Source organism: Lates calcarifer, linkage group LG6 (genome assembly GCF_001640805.2).
Source record: "Lates calcarifer isolate ASB-BC8 linkage group LG6, TLL_Latcal_v3, whole genome shotgun sequence".
NCBI lineage: Eukaryota > Metazoa > Chordata > Actinopteri > Centropomidae > Lates > Lates calcarifer.
In genome coordinates, this window is record NC_066838.1 from 27,648,747 (window position 1) to 27,666,246 (window position 17,500).

The following is a 17,500-nucleotide window of genomic DNA, read 5'->3' on the forward strand; positions in this document are numbered from 1 at the left end:
TATCAGAAATTAGGTTCAGTTTCAGTGAAAAGTGAAAACCAAGCGAGAACTGATCAGTTTTTAAAATGATCAATATATTGATTTAAAACCAAAGATCAGGATCATCAGCTGCTAACTCTGCTAACTGTTGACTCTGTTCTCTGCAGTTACCTGAACAAAGCCTCTGAGTGTTTAAATAACCCCAGGCTGTTTGTTCTCTGCTCTCAGCTGTTTACATTAAAATATACACCTGTAGTAACACCTGTAGCCTGCAGCCAATCACAGCACAGGATCTTCTGGACTGTGTCTTACTCACTCTGATTGGTCAGTTGACTCTGTCCTCTGATTGGTCCATTCCAGCTGCCAGTGTCAGGGACCATGCTGGACATGTACGGTGGCAGCGGAGGGATGGCCACGCCCACCATCACCGTTAGCAACAGCTGCCCGGCCGAGCTGCACGCCGTCAAGAGAGAGCTGAGCGGTGGGTCACACACACACACACACACACCTGTACAGGAAGTGATCTGTTAATGTTAAAATCAGAGGCAGGTAAAGCCTCCTCCACGTCCTCAGCAGAATCCTCATCACTCATTGGATTCACGCAGATCTACCTGTGCAGGTAAATTACGACACACACAGTCAGTGTTTCCCTCCTGACCAGAAAATATCAACAGCTGCTGATCCTGGACTAGTTCAGCCCAGACTAATGTTAGAATCAGGCTGAGGTCTCTGAGGTTTGATCTGTTCTGGGATCAGATTCACCAACGCGTCCTCTGTCAGGAATGAAACACGCTGTCATTTCTCAGAGCTGCTGCCTTTCCCTGTTTCTGTTGATGCTGCTGAAAACGTGGTCATTTTGTTTGAATAAACTTTATTTGACTGAACAAACTGACCTGGGATCAGTGTTTAGGTTCAGTCTGAGCTCTGTGTCTCAGGTGTAGAGAGGAAGATTAAAACCTGACATACAGGATCAATAACACAGAGTTTAAGACTCAGGACCGTCTGCAGAGCTGACAGCTGATTGGCTCAGAGCAGCTCTGATGTCAGAGCTCTGAGAGGGAAGCCCCTCCCCCTTGTGTCTCCCTGTTTTCTGCTGAAAAAAAACAGTTCTTCAGTTTGATGAGTCAACATCACAACTTCCTCTGAACACACACACACACACACTCTGCAGCAGCCAGTCGTATTTTCCCACATCATCAGTTCCCACTTCCTGCTCAGTCAGCATGAACATCTGCTCCAACAGAAACAACTGTTAAAGTTTCTGGAATTAAACGTTTAGTTTGACTTTAAATCATCAGTTTTAAAACTGATTCTAAACTACAAACTTTATATTTTCCAGAACTTTTGACAGATTACAAATGACCATTGTTTTTGTTGTTTGACCTTCTGAAACTGCAGGAAATTTTAATATCACAAAATGTTCCAATGTCACAAAGTGTCGTCATATTTCAGAGTGACCCTACAAACCTGTGTGGAGTCCTCATCTGAGTCCTCACAAACACACAAAAATCCTTTTTCTGCAGCTGTGAAATTAATAAAATGTCAAATATTTTGTTGTAGATGTGGAAACTAAAGCTCTGATCAAAGAGAGACAGAAGAAGGACAACCACAACCTCAGTGAGTACTACAGTATTACTTCACCAGTAACTGCAGTTTTACTTTACTAAGAACTGAGGTATTACTTCACTAAAAACTACAATACTACTTCATTAATAATTGTGGTATTACCTCACTAATGGTTGCAGTATTACTGTAATTTTTTAAACAGTAACATTGAACCATTTCCTGGTTTCAGCTTCTTAATTGTGAGGATTTGATTTTTTTGTCAAATGATCTTAAACTAAAATCTTTTGTTTGGTTTAATAAAACAAGCTGAATTAATTCATATAGTGGGTATTTTACACTGTATATAATACCCTGAACGTTTATAGATGAAATTCTAGATAAAATATTGGTGTCGTGATGAATATTTAAACTTAAAATTTCAGTTTCATGACATATTAGTGCTGGTATCTGTGGTCACTGTGAATCTGATTCTTCCTTCTGTTTTTTATCTTTGATTTCAACATGTCTCTGTTCCTGATGATAGAAGCTGCTGTGGTTTTTATTGCAACAGCTGAAATAATGTTAATGTTGTTTTTCTGCTTCAGTCGAGAGGAGGAGGAGGTTCAACATCAACGATCGGATCAAAGAACTCGGAGCACTCATCCCCAAATCCACCGACCTGTCAGTAAACACTCACTGTAGTACTAATACTACTAGCACTATATGTAGTACAAAAACCACATCAGACACAGATTTTAATTTGCTATATTTTTACATGTTGAAATGTGAAATAATTAATAATGAATAATTATCTTTTAATTATTAGATACAGTTCATGTTGTTTCCCTGTATCTCATTATGCTCGTTAATGCTGTGTTAACGAGGCTTGGTCTGTGATTGGTCAATCAGGGAGATGAGGTGGAACAAAGGGACGATCCTGAAGGCGTCGGTGGATTACATTCGCAAATTGCAGAAAGAACAGCAGAGAGCCCGAGAGATGGAGGAGAGACAGAGGAGGCTGGAGAACACCAACCGCTCCCTGCTGCTCCGCATTCAGGTGAGGGCAGGGGAGGAGGGGGGAGGAGAGTTCATGTTGATGATCAACAGATTGCTGAAGAATGAAAACTTGTTTGTTCCTTTGTTGTAGGAGCTGGAGCTTCAGGCTCGTTTCCATGGCCTCTCCTCCTCCTCCTCACCTCCTCCCACCTCCTCCTCCTCCTCTCTGGACCCCCAAACCCTGCTCTCCCCCACATTGCCTCACCCCTTCTCCTCCTCCTCCCCCTCCCTAGCGACTCCCTCCCTGGGCCTGGACGCCCTGAGCTTCGTGGAGCTGGATGAGCCTCGGGGAGCCTCCACCGTCTTCTCCCCGGACCTGATGTCCGATGTGGGGCTGACGGAGCTTCACGTCCTGGGAGACATCCTGATGGAGGCGGAGGGAGGAGGGGGAGGAGGAGTGATGTCCGATCCCCTGCTGTCCTGCGGAGCCTCAAAGACCAGCAGCCGGAGGAGCAGCTTCAGCATGGACGAGGACCTCTGATGACATCACCACAGGGAGGAGGCGGGACTCTGACCTCTGATGACATCATTACAGGCAGGAGGCGGGACTCTGACCTCTGATGACATCATCACAGGCAGGAGGCGGGACTTGGAGGAGCCAGGAGTGTTTTGTTGTTTTTTTTAATCATTTCATGGAAATATTTGTAATCTGTGACATCATCAAAACAAACAACTCACAAAAGTGATGTCACAGGGGACAACTGTCACCATGGTAACCGCAGAATCATCACCCATAACCAAGACAACTGCTTTCTCCTACAGTGTAACCATGGTAACGGTTATGTCCCTGTGTGTAACAGCAGTAAAAACTGTGTCATCTGTTGTCACCACGGTAACCACTAAGTTCTCCAGGGTCACCATGGTAACAGCTGTGTTCAATAACTCTCAATCAGTTCAGTGAAAATGAAAAATCAGTTTTAGATTTTCAGTTTTTTTAAATCCGAATTTGTTTTAGTGCCGAAAGAAAAAGATCTGAGTTATTTTCAGGATAAAAGCAGTTCATCATCAGCGAAGAATTGTTGTTTTAATTTTAATGTTTCTGCAGCAATGAAGAAAAAACAAGAACAATTGTTTCCTTTGATGTCACAAAAGATTCTCATCCAGAATTTTTCACAGTTGGTCTTAAATCTCAACCAAACCTCCTCTCATTGGCTGGGCTGAATCAGCGTTTGACCAATCAGTGACCTGCAGAACTGTCAGCTGTGTCCTGATTGGTCCTGGTCCTTGAGACTCTGCTGGGTCCTAATGTCCTCCAGATGGTGTGGACGACCTCTCCCACCTGGGACAGAAAAGAAACTGAAGAACAGGAGGAAAAACTAAACATAAAATTTGTTGAAAATCATCCAAATCCCTGATGAAGTATTTTTTGATGTTTTCTAAAATGGCGACTCAGTAAAATGAAACTTTTTGATGCAAAGTCAAAACTCAGACTTATTTGATCAGTTTGACTTTAAAAGTCTGATTTATGGTCTCATCATTGTGACTCTTTTCTCTCCCGGCTGCAGAGGTCGTTCTCACAGATTTCTTTAAATCACCTGAGCTGATGTTTTCATGATTGTTTCACTGAGAGAAAATCAGTCTGTTTAAACGTGTTCATATGTAGCTCTCCTCAAGTCAGAGCCACACCTGACCACGCCTCCATCTGTGATGTCACAGCAGGCATCTCACCTGTTTACTGCTGAAACATTTCACCTGCTGTGAACAGGTTAACCAGTAGGGGGCGCAGTCAGAGCTGCAGACCTGGAGACGCAGCTCAGTCCTGTAAATACAAACTTTGATCATAAAGACAAGAATCTAGAATCACTGTGCTGGAAACTCTGAGGAGAAACGTAGAGGAGCTCACCTGAGGTTCATTATTCACTCATTTTATTACTGACGCATGTGTTTCCTGTTTGACATGAGCTTCGGAGGAAACAAAAGGGAAACTGTCCACCATCATCATCATCATCATCATCATCTCCTTTGGCCTCAGTTAAAGGACGATAACGATGTTTTTACAGTCTGCAGATTGTTTCTGGAGTTTGTCGGTTCATCGTTCATTTTCCAGGCAGCTGCTGATTTCAGTCTGTTTCTCTGAGAGATCAGAAACTTCTCTGTCTGTTTTTTAAATCTGCCCCTGTTCAGATGTGAGATTTGAGAGCTTCACTGTTTGATTGTGTTTCCTCTCCAGCTCTGCAGCCTCTGTTTCCTCTGAGCTTTATTCTGAAAGGATGTCAGAGATGATGATATTCTCAGGAGGGGGAGTCACACTGGATCTAAAGATAGAGTAACAGTTTAAACCAAACTGTATTAATATAATAATGATCAGTTTTCCCATACAGTTACAGAAACCTGAGTCTGTGCAGGTTTTATTTTGAAACATTAAACCGAGGTCAGGACAGGAAGCCATAAACACGATGTCTGTCTGTTACATGAAATGATGTTGGTGATGTGACCCTGGTTACCATAGCAACAGCAGTTGTCCATCATCATCATCAGGTTTTTTTTTTAAAAGGGATTAATGTCTGTGTTTTATTAATGTTCTGATTTATTCATCATGTTAACGTCTGAATATGATCTGTGTTTTTATAAAATCTTTATGTTTCAGATTCAAACTTTTATATAGAAATAAAGTCACTGAAGAGAAAATCAGCTTTGTTTTTTTTTTTAATTTTATCTTTTGCCCCAGCCCCACCCCACCCCTCCCACCACCAAACTTGTCAGTTCCTCAGTCTGAGCAGCAGGGGGCAGCGATGGATAACGGTCAGTTTTCACAGTTTAAACCCTGAATCTTTCTGTTTGACTTCATGTGTCTGGAGCACAGGTCACAGGTCACAGGTTACAGGTCAGAGGTCAGGTGAGAAGAGAAACCGCTGTGAATGAGCATCATGAAACATGTTAGAAAACATTTAAACAGACGAAGGAAATGTTTTGTTTGATCCAGATGAAGACTGAAAATGAGCCAATGCATCAGTTAAACTTCATCACGCTGACTCTGTTTGTTTCTTCCCTCAGACACGTCAGATGATCTCTCTCTCTTCCTGAACCCAGCCAGCCGGCCTCTCCCACCCTGAGTCTGGTTCTGCTCGAGGTTTAAAGTGTTTCCTGTCCTCTGTCTCCTGGTGCTGCTCATGGTGGATCTGTTGGGTCTCTCTCTGTAAATATAAGTATAGACCTGCTCTCAATGAGATAACTTCTGTGGTGATTTAGAGCTGTTTAAATAACACTGACTAAAGACAAAGATGTTGTTCTGCTCAGAGAATCACTCTGTTCCAAACGACAGCAGAGATCAGAGAGTTTAGTTCAGTGTTCACATTTATCCTGTGACCCCTCAGAGGGCCCTGACCCTCGTGTTTGAACCAATGTTTGGACGTCACAGTGAAGTGATGAGAAATCTGTGTATGTGTCTGTGTGTGTCTCTTTGATGTCCCGGAGGTCAAAGGTCAGGTGGCGCTGTCATTTCAGTGATTTCCTGTTTCCTGTTTGGATGTCCTGGCACGATGCTTCAACAAACACACACTTCCTGTCGCTGCAGGACCTACTTCCTGTCCTGCCCCAGCCCCGCCCCTCCCAACCTGTCAATCACAGAAAACAGGAAAACATCGGACGCCATCAGAGGTCAAACATCAGGTTTTATTTCTGCTGCGGTCAAGAAGTTTGTATCTGCAGTTACACGCTCCCTGTCCCTGAACACATCATCAGGTCACTGTGACTTTATATTCAATGTCCATTTCCATTTCCAGAACTTTTAGCTTAATAGATTTGAAGCTTGAACTTTTCACAATTTATTGATCTACAAAATCAACCGCCTCCCGCTCTTATTCTCTCTGACATCATCGTGTAATCTGTCTCTGATTGGCTGCTCTATGCGGGGAAGCAGATGGAGCAGCATTCCAGACATATCTCCAAACAGTCGGACGATCCACAGCAGTCCTCCAGTATCCCACAATCCAACACAGCTTGACACGCCTCCTCCGTGCACGCTGCCTCCCCCGCCGCCTCCACACAGCAGCAGCAACCGACAGCAGCGTCACAGCACCCGGCCCCACCCACTACACACGCCAGACACTCCCCCACGGCCGAACACATGGACAGCATCTCACAGAACAGACAGGCCAGGAGGCAGTGAACGCAGCAGTCTGCAGAGACAGAACAGAGCAGGAGACAGTGAACGCAGCACTGCAGAGGCAGACTCAGTGAAACAAAACAAATTCAAACAGAGTCATTCAAACTTTTTAAGGTGAAATGTGACTTTTTCTTGTATTTCAATGTTAAAAATCTGATTTGTTTTTCTAACGATGGTTCTCTCCTCTGCTGTTCACAGAAACTGTAACTGATCTGATGACCACCGGTCAGTTCTTATCCTGTCTCTGTGTCTGGGTGGAGGTGGGTGTTGGTTGGTAGAAACCAGACCAACTGATGCTGGGAGGAGTCATCAGCCTGTGTGTGTTCAGCTGAGATAACAGAGCTCCATGTTGGAGTGTGTTCAGCTGATAAACAGAGAGATCAGAGAGAGTTCTGCTTCCTGTCAGAGCTCAGAAACCAACCACAACAGCTGGAATGATCGGTGATTTATTGATCATTGATTCATTCTCTGGTATCAGCTCAGACTGGAAAAAGAGTTAATGATGTGTTTCTGTAGTCCTGCCTGAAGTTAGCTTTAACATGGTTCCAGAAAATAAACAGTGAGCAGCTAAAGTTTCTGATCCTTCAGGTTTAGTTGATCAGATCATCTTCACAGATGAACACCACTGTTCTGATGTTTGAAGTAAGAAGCTAATGTTAGGCTATAAACCAACTACACCACGGTCACATGACGTCAACGTCTCCACCACTAAGCTTCCAACTGGTCATTTCATTTAGCTCTGAGCTCTTCTACAAAAGCCTTTCTTCTTAGAAAGTTAGTGAGAGTTTGAAAGAGCGTGAGTAGAAACACAACGAGGCTGTAAAGGTGGACTGGTGAGTAGATGGGTTTTCATGTTAACGTCCCCGACAACCTCTGTAGTCTCATTTAGACACTCGTTAGCAACCGCCTTTTTTAAGACACGTAAAAGCTTCAAACATCAGGAGTGGGGGATTTACTGACCCATTTTATGTCGGAGAATAAAACCTGAAAATGTCTTGAGCTTGTGTTAAAACCACAGACCTTATTTCAGACATTTAACCAGAAACACACTGACAACACACTGCTAACATGCTAACATGCTAACTGACTTCCTGGTTTTAGGGCTTGTTCATAAATGCGTCTCTATGCAGACGACACTGTTATATCTGCGTCTGTATCTGAACTCAGATCTGCTCCACAGGATAAAACCTTCAGATTGAAGCTGATTGGCTCACCATCTCCAGCAACCTCCTTAATGTGCGCGGCGTCTGTCTTGAAGGAGGCGTGGCTTTTAGTGGAGGAGAGACGCTTGGTGCTGTGATGATGATGAGGAAGGCTGCAGCTGTGTCTGTTACAGGTGGACGACCGAGGGCGAGTACGAGGAGGAGGAGAGGTGGAGGAAGATGGAGGAGTACAGACGGGGGAAGGAGACACTGATAAGCTGTCCACACCTGAGGGACAGAGAGATGACATCATAAATGACATCACAGATGACACTGTGGATCAGGCACCTGAGGGTGGATGACACCAGGTGTTCAGCTGTTACCTTTCTGTTTTCTGAGAGCAGAGGTGGGCTGGGAGGGAAGGAGTTGCGAGACGTCGTTGGTGGAGGAGGTGCCTGTCAAGGAGTCATCACTGATGTCACCATCCTCTGACCTACTGGAGACAGGGGGTGGGGCCTCCTCTACAGGAAGAGTATTTAAGACAACAAAAAACTGCAGCAGGGATTTTATGTTTAGAAATGAAGGTTTTTATAGAAGCAGCAGGACCACAGAGTTTTTCAGGAGCTGTGTTTGACTCTGAGCTGCAGCCTGACAAGAAGTCCTGCCTGTCCTGACACTGACTGTACCCCCCCCAACAGGTTTCAGATTTACCTGGGGAGGGAAACTTTAAGCCTTCGTCATCTCACCCTGACTTCTTCCTTTGTCTCTGAACAGAATCAGTCAATCAATCCACAGAACTTCTGGTGTCATGCTAACCAGGTAATCAGTCGTCTCACCTGTGTTGTGCTGTGGCAGTGTCCCATTGGCTGTTGGCTGACTGGAGAGGCAGTCTGATTGGTTTGGATTCTTATTGGCTCTGCTCTCAGTGATGTCAGAGCCATTGCAGTGTGATGTCACTTCCATCCTGCTGATGTCATGTGATCATAATAACAATTACATCACAGCTGACTGTTGATGTTCAGTAATCAGTGATGAAAGTAACTGAGTACATTTACTCCAATGCTGTGTCTCCTCCACTACATTCATCTGAAGCTTTAGTTACTGCAGGGTGTGAGTATTACTCTATTACTTCAACAGAAACACTGATGTTTGATTCATTTACTCAGGATAAAGTACATTACTCTGCATAATGAGTACTTTTACTTTTGATACTTGACTGCAGGAATTTTACTTGACTTTTATTTGAGTTACTCTGTTACTGAAGTAAAAGATTTGAGTACTTCCTCCACCACTGATACTACTACTACTACTACTTCTACTACTACTACTACTACTACTACTACTAATAATAATAATATTAATAATAATAATAATAATAATAATAATAAAACTACTAAACAGATGTTAACACAGAAATTAAAATAATTAAAACCATCTGTTGTTGTTACTGATCTGATGTAGAAATAAAGTTAATTTATTGAAACTAAACTGTTCAAATAAATAAAAATATGATTTAAACAGATCAGAGAAGAAAAAAGTTGAAACAGAAAAGTTTCTCACCTGCAGCTTCACACTTTCTCTCTTTGTTTCTTTCTCTCTGTCTCTCTCTCTCTCTCTCTTTTCTTTCTTTCTCTCTCTCTCTCTTTCTTTCTTTCCCTCTCTATCTCTCTCTCTTTCTTTCTTTTTTCTTTCTCTCTCTCTCTCCCTCTTTCTTTCTCTCTCTCTTTCTTTCCCTCTCTCTCTCTCTTTCTTTCTTTTTTCTTTCTCTCTCTCTCTTTCTTTCTTTTCTCTCTCTCTCTTTCTTTCTTTTTTCTTTCTCTCTCTTTCTTTCTCTTTTCTTTCTCTCTCTCTCTCTCTCTCTTTCTTTCTTTTCTCTCTCTCTCTCTCTTTCTTTCTCTTTTCTTTCTCTCTCTCTCTCTCTCCCTCTTTCTTTCTCTCTCTCTCTTTCTTTCTTTTTTCTTTCTCTCTCTCTTTCTTTCCCTCTCTCTCTCTTCGGTCGGTCTCTGGTCTGAAACCTTTTCTCGTCTCGTCAATAAAACACTTTGCCGTTTTTTGTCCGGAGCGCGCGCATGCGTGTGACGCCTCCTCCCCTTCCTTTACACACACACACACACACGGTTGTGTGGACCTGAATCTAACCCAGCTCTCTGAAGTTGATCAGTTTATATTTCAAACTAAATAAACAGCTTTGAAACCGATTTTCTGATCATTCATTTTGAAGCATTGATCAGTCGGATCAGTGTCAGTGAGTTGATCAGAAAATTATGAAATCAATAAATAAAAACATCAGTTTAGTCAAATCATATCAACCTGAAGCAGTAATAAAAACATGTAACTTCACATGTAGGTGTTTTATTCTACCTGATGAAACATAAAGTTGAACTGTTACAGACACTAACTGGTCTGTGGATTGTAACCTTCTGCCTCCTGCTGGACACACAGAGAACTGCAGTCTCGCCCTCGTTATATTTCTGCTCCACAGTCAGAGCTGAACCTTTTATTTCACTGTGTTCATTTAATCAGATTCACATTCAACATATTCAACAAATAAACTCCTCAACACCTGCAGTGTGAAGGTAAAGCTAAGGAGCGAACTAGTTAGCGGTGAGCGTTAGCATTAGCCTTCTCTTTAAATTACATCTTTTGACTTTATTTCCATTGTCAGTCATTTTGTTCAGTCACTGTACCGACACTTTTCGTCTCTCTGTAACTTTGTGTTCCATCCTGGTCATTTTAACTTCATATCGATCTGTCATGTTGTTGTCAGCGTTATGTGTCTCTTTATGTTCATTTTGTATCATATTGTGTCTGTACCTGGCTGCTATACACCTGGATGTTAGCATTAGCATTAGCTGCGAGTGTTAGCATTAGCCCTATGTTCTAGTGAAGTGTGTGTTAGTGTGTGTTTGTGTTTCTGTGTCTGTAGCGTCGCTGACATGAGCTGTGAGTGTGTCTGATTATCATGTGGTTTTATTCGATGTATTTAACTGGGTAACAGCCCTGCACTGGAGGAGAAGATGATCAGCCTCCTCAGGACCTTCAGGTGGAGGTGCTGCAGGTCCAGCTTCATCACCACAACCAGCTCCATCTGTGATCGTCGACATGAGGAGGATTTACCAAACTGTGGATGTTTTGAACAGATGACAGGTTTAATGAACTTCAGTCACCAGACTGTATAAAAAGATGAGACACCGCACAGATCAGCCATCACATATAAGAATTTACAATACTGTTACGATGAGAGTTCTGAAAAATCATCGACAGTGTCGTATCAGTGAATCCTTATGATGCTCGGTCCAGGTTTGTGTCATTTGTTCAGTTCCTTTCATTTCACTGCTGGAAGCAGAACACGAGAGCAAAGACTAACAAAGACTAAGGTTTGGTTTGAACTCTACACAGTGATCAATGATCTATGTCCTGGTAACTGTTGTACAGGCGGCTCTGTTTCAGTGGCGGTCTATGGGGAAATGCTGTTTGCAGTACCACCAGTGGCCACTGGGGGAAAATGCTGTGAGGCTGAGCGGCGGCACCGTATCCAGGTCTGATCCGTGCTCTGTCGGCCGCTGCTTTATTTCCCACCACAGAAGAAGAGGGGAGACGCGGACGAAGCGGAAACAAAGAGATTTCTGCAGATTCTGGTCCAGAATGAAATGGAACCGGAGTTCTGATCAGGACTGAACCGATTCTTCTCGTGTGTGTGGACCGGAACCAGGTGCATCATGGTGAGTTCGGGGTTCGCTGCTGCTCACAGACAGATGTTGAGACTGATGCAGGAGAATAACGGAGCAGCTGGACTCAGTTTAACGAGCCGCAGCATCACAGACCCAGACCAGACCAGACCAGCACCGGGTCTAAAACCAGCAGAAAACGGAACGGAGTTTGGTTTGACACACGAACCGACGTGTTTCTGATCTCACAGACAGAATAAAGATTTAAATCTCTCCGTGTGAATCTGGTCCAGGTCTCGGTGCGGTGGGGGTCTGGTGGACCTGGTCTCATGATAAAAACAGTGAAGTACCCGGACAGGTTCCACAGTCTGAGGAGGTTTTAAAGAAAGTCCTTGAAGTCTGCTCGACATGGTTTTTGATCGAGACCTCAGTCCTCATAGATCAGTGATTTTAGATCTGGAACCTGGCCTGATGTGGTCTGATCAGGTCTGTTGTGGTCTGATGTGGTCTGATCAGGTCTGTTGTGGTCTGATGTGGTCTGATCAGGTCTGATGTGGTCTTGCTGTAAATGTAAAAACGTTGAAATTGAGTAAAGACTTTTATTTTGACATCTGGATCCTTTCACAGCTTTCAGACGTTTCCTGTTTCTTGTGATGTTTATTTGTTTGTTTGTTTGTTTGTTTGTTCTGTGTCAGTCTGAGGAGGCGGTGGGAGCAGAGCGAGGCCCAGAGGAGGAGGAGGAGGAGGGTGGAGGAGAGGAAGGTGAAGAAGAGTGTGAAGAGGGAGAAGGAGGAGGAGGAGGAGAGGTTGCCATGGAGATCCCCAACGCTCCTGTTTACTGCATCTGCAGGAAACCAGACATCAACTGTTTCATGATGTAAATAAACCTGATCCACAGACAAACAGAGACCAAGGTCGGATACAACAGGAAACACTAACCTGTCTGTCTGTCTGTCTCTGACCTGTCTGTCTGTCAGAGGGTGCGACAGCTGTACTGAGTGGTTTCATGGAGACTGTGTTGGAGTTTCAGAGAAAGCAGCTAAAGCTATCAGAGTGTGGTACTGTCCATCCTGCAGAGGTCAGTGTTCTTCAACATGGAACTGAAAAATACCAAGTACAACTAGCTGTGTGTTAGCTGTCTGTTAGCTGTGTGTTAGCTGTTAGCTGTCTGTTAGCTGTGTGTTAGCTGTCTGTTAGCTGTGTGTTAGCTGTTAGCTGTCTGTTAGCTGTGTGTTAGCTGTCTGTTAGCTGTGTGTTAGCTGTTAGCTGTCTGTTAGCTGTGTGTTAGCTGTTAGCTGTGTGTTAGCTGTCTGTTAGCTGTTAGCTGTGTGTTAGCTGTCTGTTAGCTGTGTGTTAGCTGTGTGTTAGCTGTTAGCTGTGTGTTAGCTGTGTGTTAGCTGTGTGTTAGCTGTTAGCTGTGTGTTAGCTGTTAGCTGTGTGTTAGCTGTCTGTTAGCTGTTAGCTGTCTGTTAGCTGTTAGCTGTGTGTTAGCTGTCTGTTAGCTGTTAGCTGTCTGTTAGCTGTTAGCTGTGTGTTGTGTCTGCAGACAGAGACCCATCTCTGGAGATCAAATACCGTCCAAAGAAGACAAAGGAGAAGGAGGAGAGAGAGGTGGAGCTGGAGAGAGACGACAAACCTGACAGAGACAGAAGCTCCACCCCCCAGCCCAAGATGGACAGGAGGCGGGGCTCACAGGTAACCTAGCGGTCATCTGTGTGTTTTTTTCAGCGTCCGTGTGGTCAGTGTTGTGTCTATTTGTGTTTCAGATCAAGCGTTCGGCTCGGATGTGTGGCGAGTGCGACGCCTGTCTGAGGACGGAGGACTGCGCTCAGTGCGACTTCTGCAAAGACATGAAGAAGTTCGGAGGTCCGAACAAGATCAGACAGAAGTGTCGACTCAGACAGTGTGAGGTCCGAGCTCGGGTAAGTTCAACACAAATGTCTGGTAAAACAGCAGCTCTGAGCTCAGTGACAAACAGGAAGTGACCTCATGAATACAGGTGTTGTACCTGCTGGTGTCAGACTGAGCAGGTGCAGGTGTCTGAGACAGATTTACTGTCCTGATGAGTGATTTTCTCGCCTCTGAGCAGAAGATGCTTCGGGTCAAAGACGAGGAGATGAGTCGGAGCGGTGGCAGGGGGCGGGGCTTACCGAGGAAAGGGGCGGGGCATCAGACAGAGGAGGAAGACGAGGAGGAGGAGGAGGAGGGGTTCAGCGAGAGCGAGCTGGAGCTGTACGAGCAGTACAAAGCTGCCGGATACAGAGACCTGGTCAGAGCGAGTGTTTCCAACCAATCAGCTGTCACTTCCTGTCAGGCACTTCCTGTGGTGTGACAATGTCTTCCTGTTGCAGGTGTGGCACAGCGAGGAGGAGGACGCTCAGTCGGACTCTCTGAGGAAAAAGGCAGTGAAGGTGAAACATGTGAAGAGACGAGAGAAGAAGACAGAGAAGAAGGTGAGGACGGTGTAGGTGAGAGGACTGATGATGTCGCTGATGATGTCACTAACTTACCTGTCCCGTAGAAGTCTGTGTCTGCTCCTAAAGAGGAGGTGAAGCCTCGGCGCCACAAAGTGAAGCAGCGTCATAGGGAGCGCATGCGGCACAGCGAGCGAGCGGGAGAGGGCGGGGTCAAAGAGGTGGGTGGGGCTCTGAGGCAGTGTCTGGGTCCCGGCTGCGTCGAACCGGCGAGGACCAACTCCAAATACTGCTCCGAGGACTGCGGCATGAAGCTGGCCGCCAAGTGAGTCTGAACCGAGCGTGAAGACGCAAAATACAGCAGAGATACTGAAGGTCTGACTGTGTGTCTGTGTCTCTTTGTCTCTTTGTGTCTGTGTGTCTTTGTGTCTCAGTCGTATCTATGAGATCCTGCCTCAGAGGATCCAGCAGTGGCAGCAGAGTCCGTGTGTTGCCGAGGAGATGGGGCGGAGACAGCTGGAGCGAATCAGGAGGGAGCAGCAGGCGGCGAGGCTCCGCCTCACGCTGATGGAGAAACGTTTTCACGAGCTCGAAGGAATCATCGCCAACGCCAAACTGCAGCAGGTCCAACACCACGAGGAGGTACAGAGACCTGTCTGTCACCTGTCCGTCTCTCACCTGTCTCTGTCAGCCCTGTCCGTCTCTCACCTGTCTCTGTCAGCCCTGTCCGTCTCTCTCCGTCTCTCACCTGTCTCTGTCAGCCCTGTCCGTCTCTCACCTGTCTCTCTCAGCCCTGTCCGTCTCTCACCTGTCTCTCTCAGACCTGTCCGTCTCTCACCTGTGTCTCTCAGACCTGTCCGTCTCTCACCTGTTTCTCTCAGACCTGTCTGTCTCTCACCTGTCTGTCTCTCTGCAGGTGACTGAAGGTGATGGTGATGACACCGACCTTCAGATCTTCTGTGTTTCCTGCAGTCACCCCATCAACCCAAAGGTGGCGCTGCGACACATGGAGAGATGTTACGCTAAGGTCAGTGCCCAGAGTCAGGACAGGAAGAGTCCACCAGGTGTTTCTGACAGTGCACCTGAGAAACCAGGTCCAGGTGTTAGACAGAATACAGACTTTGAATAACTGGATGATCAGAAGGAGCTGATGTAGCAAAATAAATGTTTATTTCTGTTGTTTATTTTGACTAAACACTGATCAGACCTGTCTGTCTCTCTGTCTGTCTCTCTGTCCAACAGTATGAGAGTCAGACATCATTTGGTTCCATGTACCCAACACGTATAGAGGGGTAAGACACCTGTCTGTCTCATCTAAAGAGTTTTATGATGCTGGAGTTGAACCTGTCTCTCTCTCGTGTATCTGTCTGTCTGTCAGAGCCACCCGGTTGTTCTGTGATGTGTATAACCCTCAGAGTAAGACGTACTGTAAGCGGCTGCAGGTTTTGTGTCCTGAACACTCCAGAGATCCAAAGGTGAGTCTGACGTCACAGCGAGCCCATTAACTCCACTTCCTGTAAATGAACCAATAAACATCCAACACACCTGAACAGACAGAGAAACCGTCTGTCTCTCTCCATCAGGTCCCGGCAGATGAGGTCTGTGGTTGTCCTCTGGTCAAAGATGTGTTCGAGCCGACCGGAGAGTTCTGTCGAGTCTCTAAGAGGAAGTGTAACAAACATTACTGCTGGGAGAAACTGCGGCGAGCCGAGGTCGACCTGGAGCGAGTCCGAGTGGTAACAGATGAAACCAAACTTTATTAACATCGTAAACATTAACATCACGGCGGTGCTGACTGATGACATCATATCCTCTGTGTGTGTGTGTCAGTGGTACAAACTGGACGAGCTGTTTGAGCAGGAGAGGAACCTGAGGACGGCCATGACCAACAGAGCTGGGTTACTGGCCCTGATGCTGCACCAGACCATCCAACACGACCCCATCACCACCGACCTGCGCTCCGCCAAGGACAGGTAGACAGGTGGAGATGGACAGGTGGAGACAGGTGGAGGCAGACAGGTGGAGACAGACAGGTTCAGTGGTCATCTGTAACGTTCAGTGATGATGAGAAGGTTTTGTTGTGATCATCACTGAGCTGTTGTTGTTGTTGTGAGATAAAGTTTCAGTCCTGAGATACAGAGTCATGGTTCTGATGGTTCTGATGGTTCTGATGGTTCTGAGACCTTGATCTTCACAACAGAGAGTTTCAGACTCATTAACTGTCTGAATCTGATCTGAGAGCAGCTCATTGTAAACCTGAACCATCAGCTCTGATCAATAACTCTGATCACAAACAGTATTAACCCTCAGCAGAGGCAGATCTCACAGCAGTGACGTCTGAACTGTCCACGCTGCACTACACTACCCACAATCCACTGCACAGTGAGTGGCCTGATCAAACACCTGTGGACAGAATAAGAGGAACTCTCCTCGCAGCTGAGACTTTAACATCTTCTGGTTTTATTGGCCTGATGTTTCTTTTCTCTGAGTCGTTTTATATCTCAGTGTTTTTATACTTTGATTTATTCATGTTGTTTTTTACTGTTTGTTCATGTTGTTCAAACTGATGTTACATTAAAAACTGATGTTTTATCTTTTCTGTGGAGTTTTACTGTCACCACTGACCCATACAAGTTTAACCTCACTTTTTAAAATGTGCTTATATTATTCAGGTTTCATAAATACACAATAAACCCTGCGACCAGTGAATCAACAACAAACAGCAAAAATATGAAATAAGTTAAAATATAACATACTACAAACAAGAAAAGATTAGAAACAGTATAAATAATAACATATATTAATAATAATAATAATAATAATAATATGTGTTACAGTAAAAAGTGAAACTATAGAGAATAAAAGGAAGCATGAGGTGATATCATTTATATTTGAACAAATATTAAAATAAATATTTAAACTGTGGGTAAAAATGATCTGGATGATAATGACTAATAATAACTGATCAGGCGGGCCGGCTCTGTGGTCGGCAGGAAGCTGGACTCTCTGGTGACGGTGGCAGAGACGAGGACACTGGACAAACTGCTGGATATTATGGACAATGCCAGCCACCCTCTGCACACCGTCATCAGCAACCAGAGGAGCCTGTTCAACAGACTGAAGAACTCCTTTGTCCACCATGCCATCATTCTCTACAACTCCTCACTTGGGGGGAGGAGGAGATAGAGTATGGAGGACAGAAGGGAGTGGGAGCCACTTAATGTGCAATAACCCACATGGACACTCAATAACCTCATCCACCGCCACAGTGCAATAATTTCATTTAACCACAGGCCATATACAGTTCTCCATATTTATTTATCCTGTCTCATTCTTATTTTATTCTAGTTATAGTTTGAATATTTAGTTAAGAGTTTACGGTGCATTTTTTTTATCCTATTAAGAGTTTACTGTTTATTGCTTATTTCTTTATTCTATTCTCTATACCTGTTTACAAGCAGCTGCTGTTGTTGTTTGTAAACTGTCCTGTGTGCTGCTTCTGTCTCTATAAGCTGCTGGAAACTTAATTTCCCTGAGGGAGTCATCCCAAAGGATCAATAAAGTCTAAGTCTAATCTGGTACAGATACTTT

At 44.7% G+C, this 17,500-nt stretch overlaps 3 protein-coding genes across 8 annotated transcripts in view; 2 read left to right on the top strand and 1 right to left on the bottom strand.

The window, feature by feature from the left end:
* The window catches only part of tfe3a (transcription factor binding to IGHM enhancer 3a), a 12,794-nt gene extending 7,586 nt beyond the window's left edge, over positions 1-5,208 (top strand). The window contains exons 7-11 of the mRNA XM_018687477.2: positions 340-460; positions 1,540-1,596; positions 2,130-2,205; positions 2,434-2,581; positions 2,672-5,208. Of these exons, the coding sequence (XP_018542993.1) occupies positions 340-460; positions 1,540-1,596; positions 2,130-2,205; positions 2,434-2,581; positions 2,672-3,061 (792 nt within the window). The 3' untranslated portion in view covers positions 3,062-5,208. The remainder of the gene's footprint in view (positions 1-339; positions 461-1,539; positions 1,597-2,129; positions 2,206-2,433; positions 2,582-2,671) is intronic.
* A 965-nt stretch (positions 5,209-6,173) lies between these two features.
* On the bottom strand, positions 6,174-9,854 carry zgc:113363 (uncharacterized protein LOC791449 homolog). Of its 5 annotated transcripts, none has more exons than XM_051071521.1 (6): positions 9,518-9,854; positions 9,388-9,433; positions 8,664-8,794; positions 8,211-8,379; positions 7,900-8,115; positions 6,174-6,698 (listed from the first exon to the last, which is right to left on the bottom strand). In XM_051071521.1, the coding sequence occupies exons 3-6, from the start codon at positions 8,766-8,768 to the stop codon at positions 6,424-6,426; spliced, it is 765 nt and encodes a 254-aa protein (XP_050927478.1). In that variant the 5' UTR covers positions 8,769-8,794; positions 9,388-9,433; positions 9,518-9,854; the 3' UTR covers positions 6,174-6,423. The 5 variants fall into 5 exon arrangements, with proteins under 5 accessions (XP_050927478.1, XP_050927476.1, XP_050927477.1 ...); XM_051071519.1 differs by having other exon boundaries at positions 9,388-9,460; positions 9,491-9,854; XM_051071520.1 differs by having other exon boundaries at positions 8,664-8,791; positions 9,388-9,854.
* Positions 8,801-16,506, top strand: cxxc1a (CXXC finger protein 1a). Of its 2 annotated transcripts, none has more exons than XM_018687484.2 (15): positions 8,801-8,937; positions 10,826-11,549; positions 12,191-12,372; positions 12,473-12,573; positions 13,042-13,190; positions 13,262-13,417; positions 13,585-13,764; positions 13,847-13,948; positions 14,017-14,234; positions 14,344-14,551; positions 14,826-14,936; positions 15,152-15,201; positions 15,288-15,384; positions 15,493-15,645; positions 15,740-16,506. In XM_018687484.2, exons 2-15 carry the CDS (start codon positions 11,547-11,549, stop codon positions 15,884-15,886), a joined length of 1,857 nt encoding a protein of 618 aa, XP_018543000.1. In that variant the 5' UTR covers positions 8,801-8,937; positions 10,826-11,546; the 3' UTR covers positions 15,887-16,506. The 2 variants fall into 2 exon arrangements, with proteins under 2 accessions (XP_018543000.1, XP_018543001.1); XM_018687485.2 differs by having other exon boundaries at positions 14,020-14,234.
* Positions 16,507-17,500: the final 994 nt, after the last annotated feature.

Excerpts from the sequence above, each read along its gene's own strand:
- cxxc1a (XM_018687484.2), top strand. Across the intron at positions 15,202-15,287 it reads TACCCAACACGTATAGAGGG|AGCCACCCGGTTGTTCTGTG; the intron begins GTAAGACACCTG and ends TCTGTCTGTCAG. Across the intron at positions 15,385-15,492 it reads AACACTCCAGAGATCCAAAG|GTCCCGGCAGATGAGGTCTG; the intron begins GTGAGTCTGACG and ends TCTCTCCATCAG.
- zgc:113363 (XM_051071521.1), bottom strand. The coding sequence starts at position 8,768 with ATGGCTCTGACATCACTGAGAGCAGAGCCAATAAGAATCCAAACCAAT. Across the intron at positions 8,380-8,663 it reads ACTGCCACAGCACAACACAG|TTTTTTGTTGTCTTAAATAC; the intron begins GTGAGACGACTG and ends TCCCTGCTGCAG. Across the intron at positions 8,116-8,210 it reads TGCTCTCAGAAAACAGAAAG|GTGTGGACAGCTTATCAGTG; the intron begins GTAACAGCTGAA and ends TCTGTCCCTCAG.